This window comes from Rhinoderma darwinii, chromosome 2 (genome assembly GCF_050947455.1).
Source record: "Rhinoderma darwinii isolate aRhiDar2 chromosome 2, aRhiDar2.hap1, whole genome shotgun sequence".
Lineage (NCBI taxonomy): Eukaryota > Metazoa > Chordata > Amphibia > Anura > Rhinodermatidae > Rhinoderma > Rhinoderma darwinii.
Genome location: NC_134688.1, coordinates 37,451,741 through 37,473,326, shown reverse-complemented (window position 1 = coordinate 37,473,326; position 21,586 = coordinate 37,451,741). Strand labels below are relative to the sequence as shown.

Here is a 21,586-nt window from a genome sequence, read left to right as displayed (position 1 = left end):
GTACGATGCTAGGAGTCCCTGCCTCGCTGCAGGACAACTGTCACGTACTGTAATCATGTTTTCAGTACGAGACAGTAGTTCCACGGAGAGGCAGGGACTCCTAGCATCGTACATAAGTATGATGCTAGGAGCCCGGCTCCCTGCACTGTGTTCGGTCCACTACTTGCGGACGAAATACGTCCGTCAATTACGGACGTAATTAGTGTGTGTGCACATACCCTTAATGTGTAGCTAAATGTTCGACAAACTTCTGACATGTCATAGAGACATGTCAGAAGTTTGGATTGGTGGGGGTCCGAGCACTGAGACCACCACGAATCGCTAGAACGAAACAGCTGAAGTGCTCGTGTGAGCGCTCAGCTGCTTCGTTTCTGTTCGTTTTTTTCCGGAAAGCCTATGTATCAGAGTACGGGCTCATAGACTTTCTATTGAGTCCGTACACCGATACATTTATTTCCGGAAAAAGCCGAACAGACACGAAGCAGCTGAGCGCTCACACGAGCACTTCAGCTGCTTCGTTCTAGAGATTGGTGGGGGTCTCAGTGCTCGGACCCCTACCAATACAAACTTCTGACATGTCACTATGACCTGTCAGAAGTTTGTCGAACGTTTAGCTACACTTTAACCCCATAAGAATATAATTATTTTGGCTCATTTCTTATTTATTTTTTTAATCGCCGCCCCTTGTTTTTTGCTGCACAAGTTATTTTTTCTGTGGCATCATTACATATAATTTATTGATTAACTTTTTTTTTGGGGGAGATTGGAAAGAGAGTCAAGCAATTCTTGCATTGTTTTTGGGATTCTTTTACTTTGTTTATAATGCAGTATAAATGACATGTAAATCCGACGACCCATACGTTTTTTATTTTTCTATTGATATAGACCTTTGTGGTTTCTATTGGCAACATTTTAGGGTACATAAAACTTATTGATTGCCTTTAATTTAAAAAAATTAGGAGAATGGGGAAAAATAGTAACTCCACCATAATTTTTTAGGATTTTTTTTACGCCATTCACCTTGCAGCATAAATAATATGTTAAATATTTCATTGATTATTACGATTGTAGCAATGCCAAATATGTATGGTTTTATGGCTTACTGTGTATATTACAACAACCACTGTGCCCGGACTCCTGTGCCAGCACCATCATTGTGCATGACCCGCTAAATGCAAATTACAATTGCAGCATGGGGGTGGGAATATCATGGCACATCACAGTAATATGACATAATATTCTGATCGGAGTAGGTCCGCCCTGTAGGACCTCCGCCAATCTGAAGAACAAATGGACAATGGACTCTTCAGTATGGACAGCAGACTCTTCGGTATGTCTCCAGCACATCAGCTCTCATGGCCACTTGCCATGCAAAGAAATAAAGCACAGCACTATGGCACTATGGCCACTTCATTATAAGAATTGATCCGGGTCCCAGCAGTCGAACCCCCACCGATCAGTAAGTCAACACTGTTTACCCCACTACTTTCCTAATTTGATAAGTATTTAAGACCTTAATATGTTAGAAGTATTTTGCCACTTTTTTTTGTCATCTAATGTTAAATATTGTATGACCAATCTAATACAAATGTGTCTATTGTCACATCACATTTCACTATTCAGCTTTTTATACCCTTACAAATTCTAATTAAGTCTGGTTTAGCTCAATCATCAAGAATGTCATAGTCTGATAAGAAATTGTTGTCTCCCTATGTAGCTATAAATGTAATTGTACGAGTCAACATTGTAAAAGTGTAATAGTTACACTATGAACATGCTCCAAGTAATACTGAGTTTTCTCTTTCTCAGTATAGCAAATGCTTTGCCGATCATGAGGAATAGATTGCCAGATCAGAGGATCCCTACAACTTATCATCTACAGGATGCAAAGGTATGTAATCATTTCAGCAGAAAATTGCTATTACCCATATAATTAATCATTAAAGGGGGTGTCCGCTTTAGACAAAATGTTTTTTTTTGGTAGAAGAGGTCACTCGATGATAAGCTAATTAAAGTGTTTCCTGCTGCTCGGTCCCTGAGCAATCAGCTACAATGTGTGGGGGAACCCAGCAGCAAGTGTTTAATTTTTCTGCAGCGCCACCACAGGAGAAACTAAGCATTACTGGGATATCCAATTTTGTACAAACATGTTGGGTCTTCCAGAGAGAGTGACTCTCTTGTATAGCTGCTCTCCACTCTGGTGACAAGATGAGGACCCTGAATGGGGATTCCCCTCTATTAGCTCAGCTATCCCTAATATTGTATTTTAAAATGGATTTTCTAGGGACCACTCACATGGCAAAGTTGTGTGAACATATATTGTGGCATATAGGGTCCCTACAGGTCTTTTAATGGAGAGATGACTACAGAAGAACCTCCGCCTCCACAATGCATTTAATTGGAGTTACAGGAGGAGCAGTACTAGATTTCAATAAAAGGTTGCATGCCTTGACATTTCTCCATTAAAACATTGCCAGGAACTGTTTGTTCTGGAGATGATGGGGGTCCCAGCACCAGGAGCTTCACCAATGTGACCCAATTGACATAAATTATTGACACGTGATACAAGCCTATAATGAGAATAACCTTTTATATCCACGTATGAATTGTAATACACATTAACGTCTATACCAATTTTGTTAAACATTATATGCAGAGATATCAGAGCACGGATGATATAGTCACAAACAAAAGACTTATACAATCCTCTGACAGACAACTTCATGAAACAGAAAACATTACTGACCCATTATCGAGTTGTGGACATGACGTCAAGAAAGACAGTAAGATGGATGAGGCCAGATGTGGAGTTCCTGATGTTGCAGAGTATGCTATCATTGAAAGGAATTTAAAATGGACGTCCACTATCCTGACATACAGGTAAGTTAATATAATTATTTGCATATTGTCAGGTTCTATAGACCAGGATAAGGATGAGGGGTAGGCTGAGTAGGCAGCCGCCTGGGAGGCCATGGGAAAGGGGCTCTATTTATGAAATAAAAAAAAGTCTTCAAAGTTGTACGCTGATAATGCTGTAGGGGCCGGGGTATGCAGGTCCACCCTATTTCCACTCCTTTTAACAGAAAAGAGTGACATAAACCACTCACTGTCCCTCCATTATTTGCTAACATTGTTATAATTGTGGCAAGGGGGAACCCAATGAAGTTTCACATGGCTCATAGCAAAGGTGCATAAGATTAATCTGGGCTAACTAAATTGTTCAAATAATTTTTTCAAACAGTCATCAGATAAAGGGGCTTTCTCTCTTTCCCCCTTTATGAGTTAGAGTAGGAAGCTCATAATAAACAATGGCTCTCTCTCTGGGGGACTCAGCACAGCCATGTTTTCCATAGTTGCCTATTAATTTGAATGTGCATTTTGTTATTCTACATTTCCTCACAATCCTCTTCCCTCATCTATAACAGCTGATCTTTGGGGGTTTCCAGAGCTGGACCCACAATCGATCAGCAGGGTTGACTTCCTTCATGATAACTAATGTATATGCATAATGTTAACATTTGGTTTTAGATTTTATGTACAGTGTCAGACAGGGTTGCCTTGGGTCCTCTAGAAGAGATGATCCTGAGGCCCACCATCCATCTATACAGACATGTGCACGTTCATTTTCACTTGTATTAACTTTGTTGTTATCATTGCTCACACAGGACATACTGTATCTAGGTTATTTGTGAGTCATCCCATAAGAAAAAGACCCTAGTGGCAAGCAATTGGCTCCAAAGTCACCTCAAGATAGGGTTGTCTACTGCTGGTTAATTGGGGCCCATTATTGTGTCAGAGTCAGGGCCATCAGGAGATCCCCTGGTACAATGATGGGACAGTTTGACCCTGCTTAGATATCATATAGTATATAAGGGCATAGTCCACTGGTCTCAATTATTCTATAAAACACATTTGGTATGATGTCAGTTAAATGTTTCCTGAATGGAAAATCTCTTCTGTATTATCATTCGAGGAATTTTTTTAAGATATTTTTTTTTCTTGTGTGACATATTGCATGATAATTAATGATGTATGGTGTATTACTTCTTCATCTGAAATCCTCAAAGTAATCGGACAAAGACTTTGCATTGTGTAGGATAGTTAACCATATCCCAGATCTACCACCTTATGATGTGGATCAGAACATACAAGAAGCCTGGAAAGTGTGGAGCAAGGTGACACCCTTCCAGTTTATACAGCTTCATAGCGGAAATGCTGACGTGATGATCTCCTTTGCTGCCAAAGGTAAACTCAGTTTGTGTCAATTTGTCGAAATATTTCTATAAATGTATAGTAATTATGGAAAGATGTGCTTTGTTTCTCTCTAGAACATGGAGACTTCTTTCCTTTTGATGGTCCTAGAGGGATACTGGCTCATGCTTTTCCTCCTGGTGAACACTTGGGCGGCGATGTTCATTTTGATTATGAGGAAACTTGGACTCTGGATTCAGAAGGTAAAGCTCATGGGTTCACATGTAATAGTTCTGAAGGTCTTCGGTGGGTTAGAGGTTAACACGTAATGCTTCTCATGGTGGTCATGATGGTAAAGGGGTTAATGGTATATCTTTGGTGATCTAGGGCTGAAGTGTACATATAATTTCATGTTATTTCATCTAATAAGGTAATAAGAAATTACTCCAAATCCCCTGCTTCCCTTCACACTATGATACAGTTCAATTTATAAAACTCTGGCTGTCAACAGACCCAAATAGGGGAGGTTGCTGTAAGACATGACTGTATGTAAGGAGCTCCCCCTAGTCCAGCTTCAGGCGGAAAGAAACATGTCTCTTTGTCTGACATTCTCAAGCGAGGCTGGACGGGGAATTTCCTGGGAACTAGGAACCTGAGGTGGAAATGGTTGGAATGACAACCTCCTGAAGTCCATACAGGCCATGGTTTGGTTACTTGTGGACTGAAAGGGTCTGTTTCCTAAACCTGGTGACTCTGTACCCCTGTTCAAGGTGAACTGACCTACTAGTCTACTGATGTCTGCTGGCGACCAAACCTACAGAGGAGCCTACACATTACTTACTTTACAGTGGATCCACCCAATCATTTGCATATCACGCACATTCCCCTGAAGAGCTTACAATTTTATGTATCATTCCTTCATCTTCTCCTTGCAGACTACAGCTTATTCTCAGTGGCTGTACATGAATTTGGACATACATTGGGGCTGGCACACTCCAGTAGTCCTTATGCTCTTATGTACCCCATCTACGCTTATTTCAATTCAGAGAACTTCACCCTTCCAGCCGATGATGTCATGGGAATACAGGAACTATATGGTAAATGTCACATTTTTGCTTTAATGTTTGTATTGCCTGTTTCCATTGTGTTTTCCAGGATCCCATGTGAATATTTTTCCATGTTTATATGTGGTACCCTTATTAATGTGCTATTGGTGCATATTTATTTCCTACGCAAGGTTGCTTAGATCCATGACTATTAGGTTTGTTTTGTTTATTGTGGTGGAGGGGGGATGTAGCATAGAGTTTTCTATTGTTTTCCACTAGGGACTTACCCTTCTCTTCCCCATAGAAATTAATATGTAAAATTAGTTGAGCGCAACATTTTGTTGTAGATCGTTGAACTTTAGTGTCCAACAAAGATCTTAGCCTAATAATTAACGTATGTATAAGGTCAGGATAGCCCATGTTCATAGCTCAACACCTGTCGCAGAAAGGGCTTGTCCACTTTGGACAATCCGTTTTTGTTAGAAGGGTCTCCTGATATTAAGCTAATCACAGGGTGTTCCACTGTTTGTACCCAGAGATCCACGGTAAGCATTGTGGGAACCTGGTAGCAGGTGTTCAATTTCCCTGCAGCGCCACCACAGGGGAAATTAAGCAGTACATAGTTATTATTAGAATAAATAGGCTGTCCATGTAATGCACGGACTTGTTGGTCCTCCAGAATGAGAGACGCCTTTTGGTAGCTGCCTACCTCTCTAGTCAATTGATGGGGGTCCTTAATGAGGGACCCCCCTCTATCATCTCAGAATTCACTATAATGCATTTGAAAATGTTTAATAAACCAGGCAACCCTTTTTTACAGCATTTACAACTGGTACTTTGGTTTCAGGTTCCAGACCCTCAAGTTTTACAACTCCCAAAATATGCAGTCAGGAGGTTCCTATCGATGCCATGGCACATTTGGAGGAAGGCATTGTTATTTTTAAAGACAGGTATAACATATCTTTATCCTTCCTTTTATTATTTGCTTGAAGGAAATCAAAACCTGAGTTTGACAGAAGAGGAACCCAACTTATATACATGAACGAGTGCAAAATAGCTACAAAAAAATTATATATATAATTATGTTTATTAGTGTATATCATAATTCTATTAAAAACATAAAACAAGTCACACTGGGGATATTGTTGGCAACATCATGGGGACATAATTAGACAATTAGTTATTACATAAATCTAGTAGAAAAGGATGACATCCTAATGTAAAAATAAAGTGCAACAGTGCAAAACAGTTCAATACAGTATGACGACCTAAGGGTAACAAAAAAAAAAAAGGTAAGACAGTATATAAATGATTTCTTACCCCAAGTAATGGTGGTCACCCGGATAACGTCAACCCAGATGTACATTTCAGTTCAAGCAAAAGCTCCTCTTCTGTTTTTGTTGAGAGAAGTGGGAGTTGCCTTCAAGAAATAAATTACTACAACTAATTTAGATGACAGAAGTTACCCTTTAATCAGAGATCCCATAAGACTGTACTCTGTACTAAGAAGTGTCGCAGGGCTACAACTGTGTACAGCAGGGGCAGGTGAGTGAATGAGCGATTGCTCATTATTTGCAGCCAATGGTAGGTGATGCTGGTGGCCAGTAAGGAGCTTTCCCTTTGACAATCAGACCACAGCCGATTTATCGGTTTGGGAAGGCTGCAGGATAAATGTACAGAGCAACCTCTGGGAGCCATTGAGACAGGGCATGGTAAAGGCCACGGCGCTGTTATGCTATGCCAGTGATGGGTAAGACATAAATCTTCTTAATCAATGTGATTCACTTCCCTCATGTAAACGTTGTATGCGCCATCCTGATAGATCATATCGTCAACGCCACCCTTTCCCACATCATATATACTTATACTGTACAGTACAGTAGCAATATATATATGTGTGTGTGTGCGTGTGTGTGTGCGTGCGTGCGTGCGTGAGTGTGTGTAGGGAAGGCTCTATTGCCATGCCTGTGTGGAAGAGGATGGCATTGGCGATGTGATCCATCACCTTGACTTAGTCTGTTACGCAAGCCTTTTATTTTGCATCTTCATAATGGAAATAATAACTTGTAAATACAGCACATAAAGAGGTAATTCTTTTTCATTAAGAACTTCATATCATTTTCAGCTAAGATCACTTTACGTATCTTGTTATCATAGCAGAAACAAGGTGCATTTTAAAGTAAACCCATCGGGATGTTTAGGGCCCCTCAGCCACTACCATGACATTATACCGCCCCTATAATCAGGCTCCTATGTTATCTATACAATCACACTGTAACTGTATAGGCCATATGCATAGTCAACCAGTTGGGTGTAAGATGCTTTTTCTTCACAATCTTATGGGGGTAGATGAGTGGTAGTGTTTGGTGCATGTTAGAGACGCTGCTCGCAGTGGTTGGTGAGGGGGGTGTAGGACTAGTTCCCACTCCCATCGATATAATGTTTTTTGTGGTAAAATTGTTTTAGAATTACCTGAATTCTCTTTTTATGCATGGATGCATTGTTAGTAATGTTTCCCTGCAAGTTTTTTTTACACTATGTATGCCTATGCATTGAATTACTGTAAATTAAATACTCCTCCTTGGCAAAAAATACTCCTCAGAAATGCTAAGAGGAGTATTTTTAGCCTGCTGGAAAATATGTAGTGTGACCTCTGCCTTTAAGACATATTGAGGTAATAGATGATGTGGATCTCCTGACTGGGATCTAGCTGGAGCATAGACCTCTCTATTGAACTTAGTAGCTGCCCGTTTATTTTAATGAGTGCTGTGTAATACTTAATTTTTCCGGTAGGGGTGCTGCAAGGAAATGCGGTATTCACAATGAGTACTGAGAATCTTCTCAAGCAGGACCACATTTTATCATCTTTACTTTGGAATATGAAAAGGGTTTTTGTATATTTCCATTGTAGTATGATTTCATTTTGCTATATATTTTTTTAATAGACATGTGTGGTATCACCATCCAAACTTACCTGTACAAAAAGCAATCTTTACAACTTCACTGTGGGAACGGCTTCCTGATTTCATAGATGCCGCCTATAATTACCCAATGAAGGACACCATTTTGTTATTTAAAGGTAAGTGTAGGTTTACAATCAGACATGGAATATTATTTATGTCTTATATCCTTACTAAATCCATGACCTAACTTCAGGGAGAAATTACTGGTCTGTCAGTGGATCTAACCTGACAGCTGAAGAACCTGGAGATATTGGTGACTTTGGCTTCCCCGAGACTGTGATGAGAATAGATGCCGCTGTCCATGATCTGGACAAAGTAAAAACCTTCTTTTTTACTGGAGACCTGTGCTGGAGGTATGCAGTGCCTGTCGAAGACACCAATTTCATATGGTGCCTCGTTAAGCTTTAAACATCACTACTAGTACCCCTCAGAAGCCCAGATGATAGATAAATGTCAAAATCAGAAAATCAGAGTAGTTGTCCAACATGTAATGGGTCATGCTGCGTGGAGCCTTGGTAACTCCTTCATTGTTACTGTACCTCTAAAATTTGACCTTCAATACCAAATATAGTACGATTTAATATAAGAAAGACCTTACATCTACTCCATTTATAAAAGGTTCTGATACCCCCTCCTTATCTTCTGCTGCCCATCTGTGCATGTGTCCGGAGTCCAGCAGCTTCGACCACAGTATACTGCCATTATATCGCATCTGCTCTGCCTTTGTTAGCGGATAGGTCGGCACAGAAAGTCTGTCTATCTGATGACAAAGAATAGAATCAAAGTTGGCTTTGGGCAGGGTCAATCTTGAGTAATATGGTCAGGGCTGTGGGCCCCCTAGCGGTATAGTTGTAGCTACACTACGACGATTAGGCCACTGCTGCAATACTGGTTCATCTTACTCTACCCTGTTGTGATCAGAGGTTATATTACCAATATTCCTATTCGTGGTAAAGCCACATTTGTGCCGTGACTCTTTAGCCACCAAATGTTGCCATGGGGCCCTACCTTATGGTTACGTGTATGGCCACATTTAGACACTTAGGGTGGACCTTATTAAGACTGGTGTTTCATATGCCAGTTTTAATAGGAAACCAGCTGGATACGACAAAATTATTGAGAGTCACACGCCTCTTTATAAATTTGTCACATCTTCTTCTATCCATGCGCCACTGAGCTTAAAGATTTCCACTATAATTCATACCAGTTTCTGGAGTAAATTAAAGTAAATGCCTTGGCCAGTGGTGGCTCCGCCCCATTCTTATAAGCCCCACCTACTTTTTTAAAAGCACCAAAGCGTTGCAAACATCTCAAAAGTAGAATTTTTTTTACACCAGAAAAATGGCCTAGAAAAGTTTACAGAATTCCCCCCTTATGCTTCATGTTTTCTATATTCTGTACTGGTTTGTAATGATATTATGATATTTTCTTCTGGTGTTTGTTTAGTTACAATGAAAAACAAAGACAGATGGACAGTGGATTTCCTGTTCTGCTGGAGTCGCAGTTTCCTGGTGTGGGAAATAAAGTTGACGCAGCCTATATGCATAAGAACGGTAAGCGATACTCTATAACCTCCACATGAACCAGGGAAACAAGGCATGATGGCACATGTGTAGAAAAAAACTTGTGACAATAATTAATGTTACTTTGTTTCAAGTTGCTGACATTCTGTGCGCCAAATTTATTAACGCGTGTTTCTGGCAAACAAATCTCACAAGGTGCTGCATCCCCCAATTTACTACGTTATTAGAGACGGTTGCCAGAATTAAATTTTATGCTACAAATACAAAATGTTTTAATTCTTGCACCAAGCCCCCAGTTTGAAAACCCAAAGTCGCATGTAAACAACGCAGCTGTGGATGACATTCAGTCCGTATAGACATTATATCTATACATCTTCATCCAAAACACCTAGGTTACATGACTATAACGGGATGGTTGGATGTGACATCACTAAGGACGATGCAAAGTAAAAAATGAGCTGTGGGTTTCCAGACCGGGCACCTGGGGCAAAATCTATAAAAAAAAAACAAAAAAAAACAAACAGCTAAGCTATGTATGTTTTGTCAAATAATATAACATTCTTGAAATTCCCTTTAACCCTTTCAGGGCCAAGGTCATTTTGGCCCTTGAGGATCAGCCCCATTTTTTAAAATCTGACATGTGTAATTTTATGTGGTAATAACTCTGGAATGCTTTTGCCTATCCAAGCGATTCTGAGATTGTTTTCCCGTGACATATTGTACTTTATGTTAGTGGAAAAATTTGGTCCCTAAATTCATAGCTTATTTGTGAAAAACACCAACATTTTAAGAAAATTTGCAAAAATTATAATTTTTCTAATTTTTTATGTATCTACTTGTAAAACAGATAGTAATACCACACAAAATTGTTGCTAGTTAACATCCCCCATAGGTCTACTTTATATTTGCATCGTTTTTTGAACATTATTTTATTTTTCTAGGACGTTACAAGGCTTAGAACATTAGCAGCAATTTCTCACATTTTCAAGAAAATTTCAAAAGGCTATTTTTCAAGGACCAGTTCAGTTCTGAAGTGGCTTTGAGGGCCTTATGTACTAGATAGACCCTTTATAAATCACCCCATTTTAAAAATGACACCCCTCAAAGTATTCAAAACAGCATTCAGAAAGTTTCTTAACCCTTTAGGCGTTTCACAGGAATTAAAGCAAAGTATAGGTGTTATTTACAAGTTTCATTTTTTTTGCCGAAATCCATTTGTAATAAAAAAAATTCGGTAACACAGAAGGTTTTATCAGAGAAACGCAACTCAATATTTATTGCCCAGATTCTGCCGTTTTTAGAAATATCCCAAATGTGGTCCGAGTATGGTAATGGACTGAAACACAGGCCTCAGAAGCAAAGGAGCACCTAGAGGATTGTGGGGTCTCCTTTTTTTAGAATATATTTTAGGCACCATGTAAGGTTTGAAGAGGTCTTGTGGTGCCAAAACAGTGTAAACTCCCCAAAAGTGACACGGATTTGGAAACTACACACCTCTAGAAATTTATCTAGGGGTATAGTTAGCATCTTGACCTCACAGGTCTTTTGCTATATTTATTGGCGTTTGTCTGTGAAAATAAAAATCTACTTTTTTTCTGAAAAAATATAAAAAGATTAACTTTTTACAAGGAGTAAAGAACAAAAAGCACACCAAAACTTGTAAAGTTATTTCTCCCGATTACGGCAATACCCCATATGTGGTAATAAACAGCTGTTTGGACCCACGGCAGAACTCAGAAGGGAAGGAGCGCCATTTGGCTTTTGGAGCGCAGATTTTGCTTGGTAATAGTTCTGTTTGGGGTTTTGCTGGTATAATAATGGGGTAAATAAATAATTCATAGATGTGTGGCCGGTGTGGCACTGATAACTGATAAATCTTACCCGCTTTTGGAACGCTCTGCACAATTTCTGTCGCTATATTCTGAGCGCCAGAACTTTTTTATTTTTTCTTCACCGGAGCTGTGTAAGGGCTTATTTGTTACGTTACAATCTGTAGTTTTCATTGGTACCATTTTAGGTTACATGTGATTTTTTGATCACTTTTTATTTGATTTTTTTGGCAAGCAAATTGACAAAAAAAACATACATTTTGACAATGTTTTCGTCCTTTTTTTTTGCAGCGTTCACTGTGCGCTATAAATGTCATTTTACTTTATTCTGCGGGTCGGTACGATTACGGCGATACCATATGTATATTGTTTTTTTATGTTTTGTGGCGTTTGCACAATAAAATCACTTTTCTATAAAATTATTTATTTTTTGTGTCACCATATTCTGAGAGCCATAATTTTTTTATTTTTCAGTCAAAAAAGCTGTGTAAGAGCTTGTTTTTTTTGCGGGACGGGGTGTAGTTTTTATTGGTATTATTTTGGGGTACATGCAACTTTTTGATCACTTTTTATTCTATATTTTGGGAGGGGGGATGACCAAAAAAATTGTGATTCTAGCATTGTTTTTTAATTATTTTTTTGCGGTGTTCACCGTACAGCAAAAATAACATTATAGTTTTGTAGTTTGGGTCGTTACGAACGCGGTGATACCAAATATGGGTACTTTTTTAACGTTTTAATTTTTTCCTATAATAAAAGACTTATTATAGGAAAAAAAGTAGTTTTTGTTTTTGTAACTTATAACTTATTTTTACACTTTTATAAAACATTTATTTATTTTTTATACTTCTTTTACTTGAAGACCTGCAGCACTGATGGCTGCTATAACACATTACACTACCTAGATAGTGCAATGTATTATAAACTGTCAGTGTGACGTTGACAGTCACACTGACAGGAAGCCTATGAGGACAAGCTGGTCCTCATAGGCTTCCGTGAATGGCAGACCGGAGGCCGTTATATGACCTCCGGTTTTGCCATGCAACCGACGGCAGCACCCGCAATCGGTCCCCGGGAAAGTTTGTTGTAGCAACAAACTTTCCAGTTTGTTGCTACAACAAACTTTCCCTGCGATCACATAATCAGGACCTGAACCAATCAGGTCCAGATCATGCCTCCGGGACCAGAGGCAGGTGTTGACAGCATGATCCGGGTGTCACCGCTACTCTGAGACACCCGGATCGGGCTTTTAACACCCACTGTAAATTCACGTCGGCGCTGCACAGAGCCCAGCAAGTGCCGATGTGAATTTACTGTGTAATTAAAAAATATTGGATTGCACTCTTGGCTGGAATGTTCAGGTGCTGTGAGGGTTCGGGTTTGGACAACCCACAATATATGTAGAACAAACAACCCAAGCACTCAAGCGTATAAATGAATATAATATAGTATTTTTATTTTGTTTTTCCTTTGTCTTTTCTTCACAAAGGTATTTATAGAACCAATACTTTTCTTCAAGCAGTGTTTTGAAGACACTTAATGTGCATCGCCTGTAAAAGAAAAATGCACAATAAGTGTCTTCAAAACACTGCTTGAAGAAAAGTATTGGTTCTATAAATACCTTTGTGAAGAAAAGACAAAGGAAAAACAAAATAAAAATACTATATCATATTCATTTATACGCTTGAGTGCTTGGGTTGTTTGTTCTACAGTGAATTTACTGTGGGCGGTCAGGAAGCAGTTAATAACGGTGATCATATTCTCTGTAGCCGAACCAATCGGTTCGGCTATCAGAGAACAGGTTGCTGGGGAGCCGGGAACACTGACACCGCCGGCGTCAGAGCGCTCTCCCCAGCTCTATGCCGGCAGAAGCTGAGGTCTACAGATTCACGTCCTATCTGCACAGGGTATATGCGTATAGGACATGAATCTACAAATTGTCGGTGTGAAAGGGTTAACCGGTTAAGGACACGGCCAATTTTGGCCTTGAGGACAGAACTATTTTTTTTATATTTCCCTCTTTGCATCCTGGCGCTTGTACTTTATGTAGGTACCATTTTTTTGGTACATTTACATTATCGTTTAAGTTCTATACATTTTTATTTGCGCAAAAACGTAGAAAAAAAAGCAGTTCCGTTGCAGTTTTCTTTATTTTTTTTACATCATACACCGATCATCATAAATAACATTATACATTTATTGTACAGGTTCTTACGGACGTGGCGATACCAAATATGAGTTTATTATTTGATGTTTTGGGACTTATATTTTAAAAAGTTTATTTATTGTAAAACATTTGTATTTCCGTGTATTTATTTAAAAAATTTTTCTTATTTAACAAAACTTTTTTTTAAAATTAATTAAACTTTTTTTTTTAGTCCCATAAAGGGATTTTTAATTTTGATTTAGATTTTTTAACTTTAATGTACTGGCATATATCTATATGCCAGTACATTAGCCTGTGTACTAATTGTACACAGGCAGTTGTTAGGGCATACCTCAGTATGCCCTAACAACACAAAATATGGTAAGACAGCCCTGGGGTCCTTCAATGGACCCTGGGCTGTCTGCCCATGGCAGGTAAAGCCATTAATCGCGTCACAGGGATTTCCTGTGACGCGATCAAAGGAGCAGAACCCCATCTATCTTTAGCTTTGAATGTCACGATTGCGGCATTCAAGGGGTTAATGGTGGAGAGAAGAAGTTTCTCTTCTCTCCGTCGATAGAGCGGGGCTGCGGCTGTGTATTACAGCCGTTACAGCTGCTCATCGTGGCGCGCGGACACTGGCTGTCACGCAGGACGAGAATACTCGTCCTAATGCGCCAAGTACCCGCCGCTCAGGACGAGTATTCTCATCCTGTGTCGGCAGCCAGTTAAAGCATATTTCCACTTATGAGTTTGCCGTCCTATAGCTACGGAAGTTTAAAGAATAACTGTAATTTCATAAAACTTTTGACATGTCAGAAGTTTTGATCGGTGGCGGTCCTCGTGCTGAGACCCCCACTGATCGCTGAAAGGGGCAGAAGCGCTCAGCCAAGAGCAGTGTCTATTTGGCTGTAATAGGATCACTATGGCTGTTTTTGGCTCTTCTGGGAGAGTCGGGGTTAGCTGAAGACAGGCTCATAGACTTCTATGAACCCGTCTTCATCCAACCCCACCTCTCCGACAAAAGCAGCGGAGATGTTGTGGTGCACTTCTCACAAGATCTCACACCCTTGAGTGCTCTTATTCTCACAGCATTATGATGACCTAATTAACATATAAATAAATGCATATAATTTACATCTGGATTCACAATGTTCAGTGTCAATGTTCCCTTTGGAAGTTGCCCCTTACCCAGGGTCGTCTATAGACACTGATCCATTGTGCCTAAAGGTAAATCTGGCCCTGCCTGCAAAACTTCTTAGCAGCAGAGACTTTTAGTGACAAACATCAATGTCACTGTGCATATAGGATTTCATGAATTCAATTGAACTACAGTACAATACGTGACCTCTCCAGCTCTTTATTGAAATGGCAAAATGTAGCACAACTGCCGAGTGTGAAAATAATCCTAAAGCGAGACAGATAAGTAAAAGCATTACAAAGCCTGTTTTAGCTGCGGTTAATTTTGCAGAATTGTGAATTCCTGATGCCTTCCCTGCATTCTGCTAATTGAAGGAATTTGCAGATAATGCTTTTCACTATTCTTTTAGTTTCCCCAAACTGGAAGTTTATTATAGAGATTTGCTCAAAGGTTTTATTATTTAAGTGAATGGAATATGACATGTACAGCATGATTAACACGGTGTCTGATCTTTTCTCATGTAGGGAACATCTATTTTTTTGATGGAGAAAGACAGATTGAGTATGACCCAAAGATCCACCATGTTACAAATGTCATAGAAAAATTCCCTGTCTTGTGTTAAGAATCACATCAATATTTTATTATGACACAAAGCACCCTGATGTATATGACAACTCTATTTATATTAAAATATATTGTTACCCTCTACTTTGTTCCATGTTCGTGAGTGTATTTACTGCATAAATGCAAAAGACTGGAGGCCAGGGGCATATTTAGAAAAAACTCAAAATTGGGCAACCATCATGGTACTGTTTCGTGACAATGGACCCAACATTCTGGGGACATGAGTGTCTGGCACTTGCCCACTTTCCATCTATTAAAGGAGGCAGTTTGGATTGGTGTACCATGAGCCCACTAGAAAAACCACCCCACCGGTAGTACCCATCATCAATCTATAGAGAACATGTGCATGTCTTAAGCGGTGTCATTACCATTGGTCATATCATTATTAAATTCATATGTTTTGTTAATCAGCTTAAAAAAGTGATTGACTGCAAATTAGGTTCATATGGAATAGACTTCTACTGGAGCATTGAGGACAACTATTGGATCAGAGCCTGGACTTAGAAAATAATTCATTGTCATTCTGGTAGGCTAGAGTGGTAGGAGGGAAGATTACCCTCAGGTCAATTTACTCATCAGCTCTGTGCAGGTTCATATCAATGGGAAAGGGCCAACTGACATGATGTAGGGCTTCTCTCACCCAAGCTCATAAGACAGTGTGGCAGCACTTCAGCTTACACATATGAAAGGAGACATCTTCCCATCCCCTGTTGCTGTTGGGGATGGGAATATGTCCATTGATGAGGACACAGATAAGCGCCTGGTGTCGGAACCAGACCTGCACAAATGTGGAGGTGTCACTAGCACCTGGCCTTGTTGCAGTGATGCATCATCTCCACTACCACAGAAAACATTGACCTAGTGTTGCGTGAAAGACATGTACTGTCCCTGGCCGTAATTGCTGTTCCACATGTCGGTGGTGCCGGGCACCGTGACGCACAGCAACATTTTTCAAGGTGCTGCCGACGTTCTCCACCACATGAAAGTACAAGGCAGAGATCGCTTTCTTTGAGAAATTTTCATAGCTAGGTATGCTCCATCGAGGCTGAGCAAACGCTGTCAGTTGCCTAAAGGCAGTGGAATACACTCAGGGTATAGCAGCGCCAGCAACTTAGCCATGTGGGAGTTCAGTCGTCATGCAAGCGGATTACTGGCAGCATATTGTTGTTCCCTGCCAAGACATTCCGTAAAAGAAGACTAACAATGGATTAAGGAATTAGGAGTAGGAGGAGGAGCAGTGGTAGTAAGAGGGGTAGCAGGAGAGGAAGTAGATGATGATGATGATGACAACAATGACTATGTACTACTTGTGGATGTGGTCTGGCTACTAGAATGACGACGGAGAGAAGGAGGATGGTCTTGCTCACTTTGCTGGCCAGTTTGTTTTTTTGTAGGTTATGCCGTTTCATAGGCTGAAGGAGAGCCGTAGTTCCTATATTTGTGACTAAACGGCCACGGCTTATTCTTTGCCTGCAGAGCTTGCATACTGCAATGTTTTTTTTTCGTCCGGTAATGCAGAGAAAAATACCCACATGGGAGATGCCCCACAAAGCCATCACCAGCAACACTCGCAACCTTCTGCCACCACCACCACTCGAGCTTGCCCTAGGTCTGACAGCTTTTGAGCCAGCGCCAACAGCAGCAGCATGACCTGCTCTCGAGCTGACCACAATAGAAGCAGATCTGCCCAAGGCAGATTTATTTCTTGGCCGTACATCAGCTCCACTCTTTATTGCAGCCAACCACCCTCCTCCTCTGATGTCATTACCTATTTGTCACCCTTATCTGGTTCCAAGGTCCTATCCAACACACAATCATCATCATTTTCATCATCAACATCACCGACACTTTTCTCAGACTGTGATATGTCATGTGCTCCTTGTCCTCCCTCGTGATTCCCACCTCTATATTTCCCCCAAGTGGCCCTACCACCATGGCGACCAGTGCCCCTACCACCATCACTATGGTTACAAGAGCAACTTTTACCACCACAACAAAGCTATGCATTTCAGTCATGTCCTCCATCTCCACTTGATCCTCCTCCTCATCGCAGTCCAAACGCTGATGGTTCTCATATAACTCATCAAGAGGAACACTATCTTGAATATCTTCCTTAGCATCTGGGGGACTGTCTGTTAGGAGAAAAGAAGATGCCCCACTAGAGGTCAGTCAAGACAGAGATGACGGAAAATGAATGCTTCTATTGGGTCGCAATATAACTGGCAAGCACTAGTAGGAGGAGCTGGAGGAAAGCGCTGAACGCTGGTTTAAATTCACAGCATCAGAGTTAACATAATCCTGCTGTGACTGAGAAGATGAGTAAGCCATTCAATCCACAATGTCATCCGCTTCCTCCACAATGAGGCGATGGAAAACGGCGTCCTGCTACTACTGGCCGAACGACTGGCGACAGCAGTGCTGCTGCAGCTTCTGGTGCTATGGCCACCCATATAAAGTGGCACGGGTGTTTCCTTCTTACATTACCCCGTCCATTACCACTCTGTATTTTACAAGATATTTTATTTTTAAATGAGGCACCACTGAGCCTGCGCTGTATAGTCTGACCACAAGGCCTATATTTATGAAGAAAAAAATTCTGTAGATAGTCACAGAGTCTATCTACTAAAAGTGCCTGCTTGTTGCTGCTGTTATTGTTGGCTAAGTTTGACACAGAACAATATGTAAAATTCAGGTGGCACTATTAGCAATTAGATATATCCAATACAATCGTCACGACTGCGACATCTGTATCAGCAGGCAGCGGCATGCTATCAGCACCAGGATTAATATTATTGAAGAAGATTTGTGACTGATGTGATGAAGATTGATGATTTACAAATTAATGTAAGAAGTGTATATCTGCGGCAGCACTCACTAGCAGCAATTGCTGTCTGTCTAACTAGCACACTGACTCACTCCTATCTCTCTCTAAAATCTGTTTCTCTATCAAATTATTGTAAATCTAACTGTTCTCTAATCTCTGCTCCTCACTATGAAACACATTCTCTGACACAAATTCACTATCTATCTGTATTCTGTCTTTTACTATTTCATACTCTCTGTCTGACGTCCCCTCTCTCCTATCTGTATCACCACAAAGCAGCAGCATTTCCTAGTTTGGCTACTTATAGTGGCTATTAACTCATATGACTGTCATTAGTGACTCACACCTAGACCTCTCATAATTGGCTGTGCTAGAGGGAGGGTTGCCGCTTAAGGTCATGTGATCCTTTTTCTCTGCGTCAAGTTGTTTTCTTCTGATCTGTAAAATGGCGGCCGCCATTGTGAACGATTCCTGTGGGACGAATCCCAACGTTTCGGATTCACTCAATTCCAAAGCCCTTCAGGACATTTTTAACAAATTTGATAAGTGGAGAATCAATTCACTCATCTCTATTGCCCACATAATATTGCCATTTAATGCCTACATAATAGTGTCATACAGTAACCAAATAACTTTGGCCAAATAATACCACAATCACCATGGTATAATTTTTGTATGGCCTTCCAGGGAGAACATTTGAAGCACAGTAGACTGATGAGGTGGGGATGGGATGATGGTTAATCCTAAATCCTGGAGGCTCCAGGGCATTTGCTACTTTTGCCATATTACTTAAAGATGTCTATATGCTTTCTGTATTTTAGGTGGCTGGGGTTGTTCCTTCCATCATCCTCATCTATTGATGTCTAGGTTAGACATCTCCTTCTTCATGCTGGCAAGTTCAGACCCTTTATTATTGCCCAACTATTGACGATATGTTCACTTTTCCAAAACAGATAAAACTCTGTGTCCTGGGGCTGTTTGCTGAATTTATAGGAATGTGTTTGTTACGGGTTAGTTACACATTCCCATTCCTCCAGTAACCTGAGCACTGACGTTAACACATTTCTGAGGCCTTAGTGAGAGATCACATTGTTATCATCCCACCAAGAAGTATGTGAGATGCAAATGGAGGCATTTATCATAAAAGTCAAAAACAGTATGACTGTAACTATGCGGCTGCATGAACCTGAGAAGTACCACAATATCAGGAAGGTTGTTGAATCAAGTACTTGTCAACTGGCTGAGATAAAGCACACAAATATGTAATGCTTATAGTTCAAAGGAGTTAAATAAGGTCATTCTACAGAGTCCACATCTCAGTGTATTGATAAGAGACATTCTCTTTTTGATCACTGTATAACTGGCCCACGTGTCTCAAAATTTTAGTAAACTCTTGGCAAATTATACCAGGGTTGGACCGGCCCACCAGAGGATTCTCTGGTGGGCCCAGGTTCTTAAACACTAATGGGCCCCAAAGGTCCGGCAGAAGACCATTTGAAACTGTAATATTAGAGCTCATTAACTGCTCTCTGATATCTGTCGTACATTGGTGAGCAACTACGTTAATATACAGATGTGTCCACCCTTATCTTAGCTTGAATTTGGTTAAGGACTCCAACTTATCATGAAACAAATTCAATACAATATCGCGACATATCTTGAAAGGCTGCAACCCACATCACAACTTCTGGATGGCTACACACATTTAGCAAAACCATGTTGTTTTTCAAAGTTGGTCATGTCCTCTATAAGAGCAAATGAAAGGAAGAACACGTTTGTATGCCAGAGTGAAGTTGCTTACAAAGCTATAAGTATTTCAATGCATTCTATGTTAAAAGTTACCAGTATAGGTTCTCTAGCTGGACAAAACAATAAAGTTTGATAAAGATATATATATATATATATATATATATATATATATATAGAATCCAAAATTCAGGCAGCACTCCAAGGTATAAGCAAGGTACAAAAAGGTGCTTTATTGGTCCATATACACACGACGTTTCAGCTCAACACAGGAGCCTTTCTCAAGTGAGATATATATATATATATATATATATATATATATATATATATATATATATATATATAAAAATATATACACATATATAAGTATGAGTCTATCTATCTATCTATCTATCTATCTATCTATCTATCTATCTATCTATCTATCTGTCTATCTGTCTGTCTGTCTGTCTGTCTGTCTGTCTGTCTGTCTGTCTGTCTGTCTGTCTGTCTGTCTATCTATCTATCTAAAGTCCAAATACAATGTCAGCCGCACAGCCTTGTAAATCGTAGGTGGGTGCCGACCTGCCCAGGTCAGGGCTAACAGACCTGCTGTAGTAGAATCCAAAAATCAGGCAGCACTCCAAGGTATAAGCAAGGTAGAAAAAGGTGCTTTACTGTTCCCCTTTGTGCCCCACATAGTAACATTCCCCCCTTTGTGCCACACACAGTAACATTGCCTCCTTTGTGACCCCCACATAGCAATAATGCCTCCGTAATGTGCCTCCTACATACAGAATGTATACCCTCATTTGTGCTATAAAATAATTCACATAAATCAGTTACTATCGTAAACGTCCCCGAAAATTTTAATTTACCATTCGTCCCACAAAAAACAAGGCCCCAAACAGCTACGTAGCCTTAAAAAAACCAAAAGTGATGATTAATGATATGCAAGGAGGTAAACATGTGCTGTTTTCTTAATACGTCTTTATTAAGGTCAAAGTTTGGTTTTTCTGTTAGGGTATGTGCACACGATAACTGCAATTACGTCTGAAATTCCGGAGCTGTTTTCAGCTCCTGAATTTCAGACGTAATTGCACGTACTCGCGTTTTGCGGGGCGTCTTTTACGGACGTAATTTGGAGCTGTTCTTCATTGGAGTCAATGAAAAACGGCTCCAATTACGTCCCAAGAAGTGTCCTGCACTTCTTTTGACTAGGCTGTAATTGTATGTAATTTTACGTGCCGTATTTTGACAGCGACGCGTAAAATGACAGGTCGTTGGCACAGTACATCGTAAAGCCCATTGAAAGTAATGGGCAGATGTTTGCCGACATATTGGAGCCGTTTTTTCAGACATAATTCGAGGCGTAAAACGCCTCCATTACGTCTGAAAATAGGTCGTGTGAACCCAGTCTTACAGTCTGCAGCCACCACTAAGGGGAGCTTAGGAAATTACTGTCCTGTTATTTTCAATATTTAAACAGTATGCAGTAAGCTCCCCCCAGTGGTGGCTACAGGCAGCCAGTATTTAATCATGTCTATGTGGGGAATTTGGAACTCAGTAAAAAA

General features: G+C 40.2%; 1 protein-coding gene across 2 annotated transcripts in view; it reads left to right on the top strand.

Moving 5' to 3' along the window:
* LOC142740475 (collagenase 3-like) overlaps positions 1–15,509 on the top strand; it is a 36,748-nt gene extending 21,239 nt beyond the window's left edge. For both annotated transcript variants that reach the window (XM_075849975.1, XM_075849976.1), the window contains exons 2-11: positions 1,810–1,891; positions 2,657–2,880; positions 4,097–4,245; positions 4,329–4,454; positions 5,127–5,288; positions 6,085–6,187; positions 8,183–8,316; positions 8,394–8,553; positions 9,647–9,753; positions 15,364–15,509. In XM_075849975.1, coding sequence (XP_075706090.1) covers positions 1,810–1,891; positions 2,657–2,880; positions 4,097–4,245; positions 4,329–4,454; positions 5,127–5,288; positions 6,085–6,187; positions 8,183–8,316; positions 8,394–8,553; positions 9,647–9,753; positions 15,364–15,461 — 1,345 coding nt within the window. In that variant the 3' untranslated portion in view covers positions 15,462–15,509. The remainder of the gene's footprint in view (positions 1–1,809; positions 1,892–2,656; positions 2,881–4,096; positions 4,246–4,328; positions 4,455–5,126; positions 5,289–6,084; positions 6,188–8,182; positions 8,317–8,393; positions 8,554–9,646; positions 9,754–15,363) is intronic.
* Positions 15,510–21,586: the final 6,077 nt, after the last annotated feature.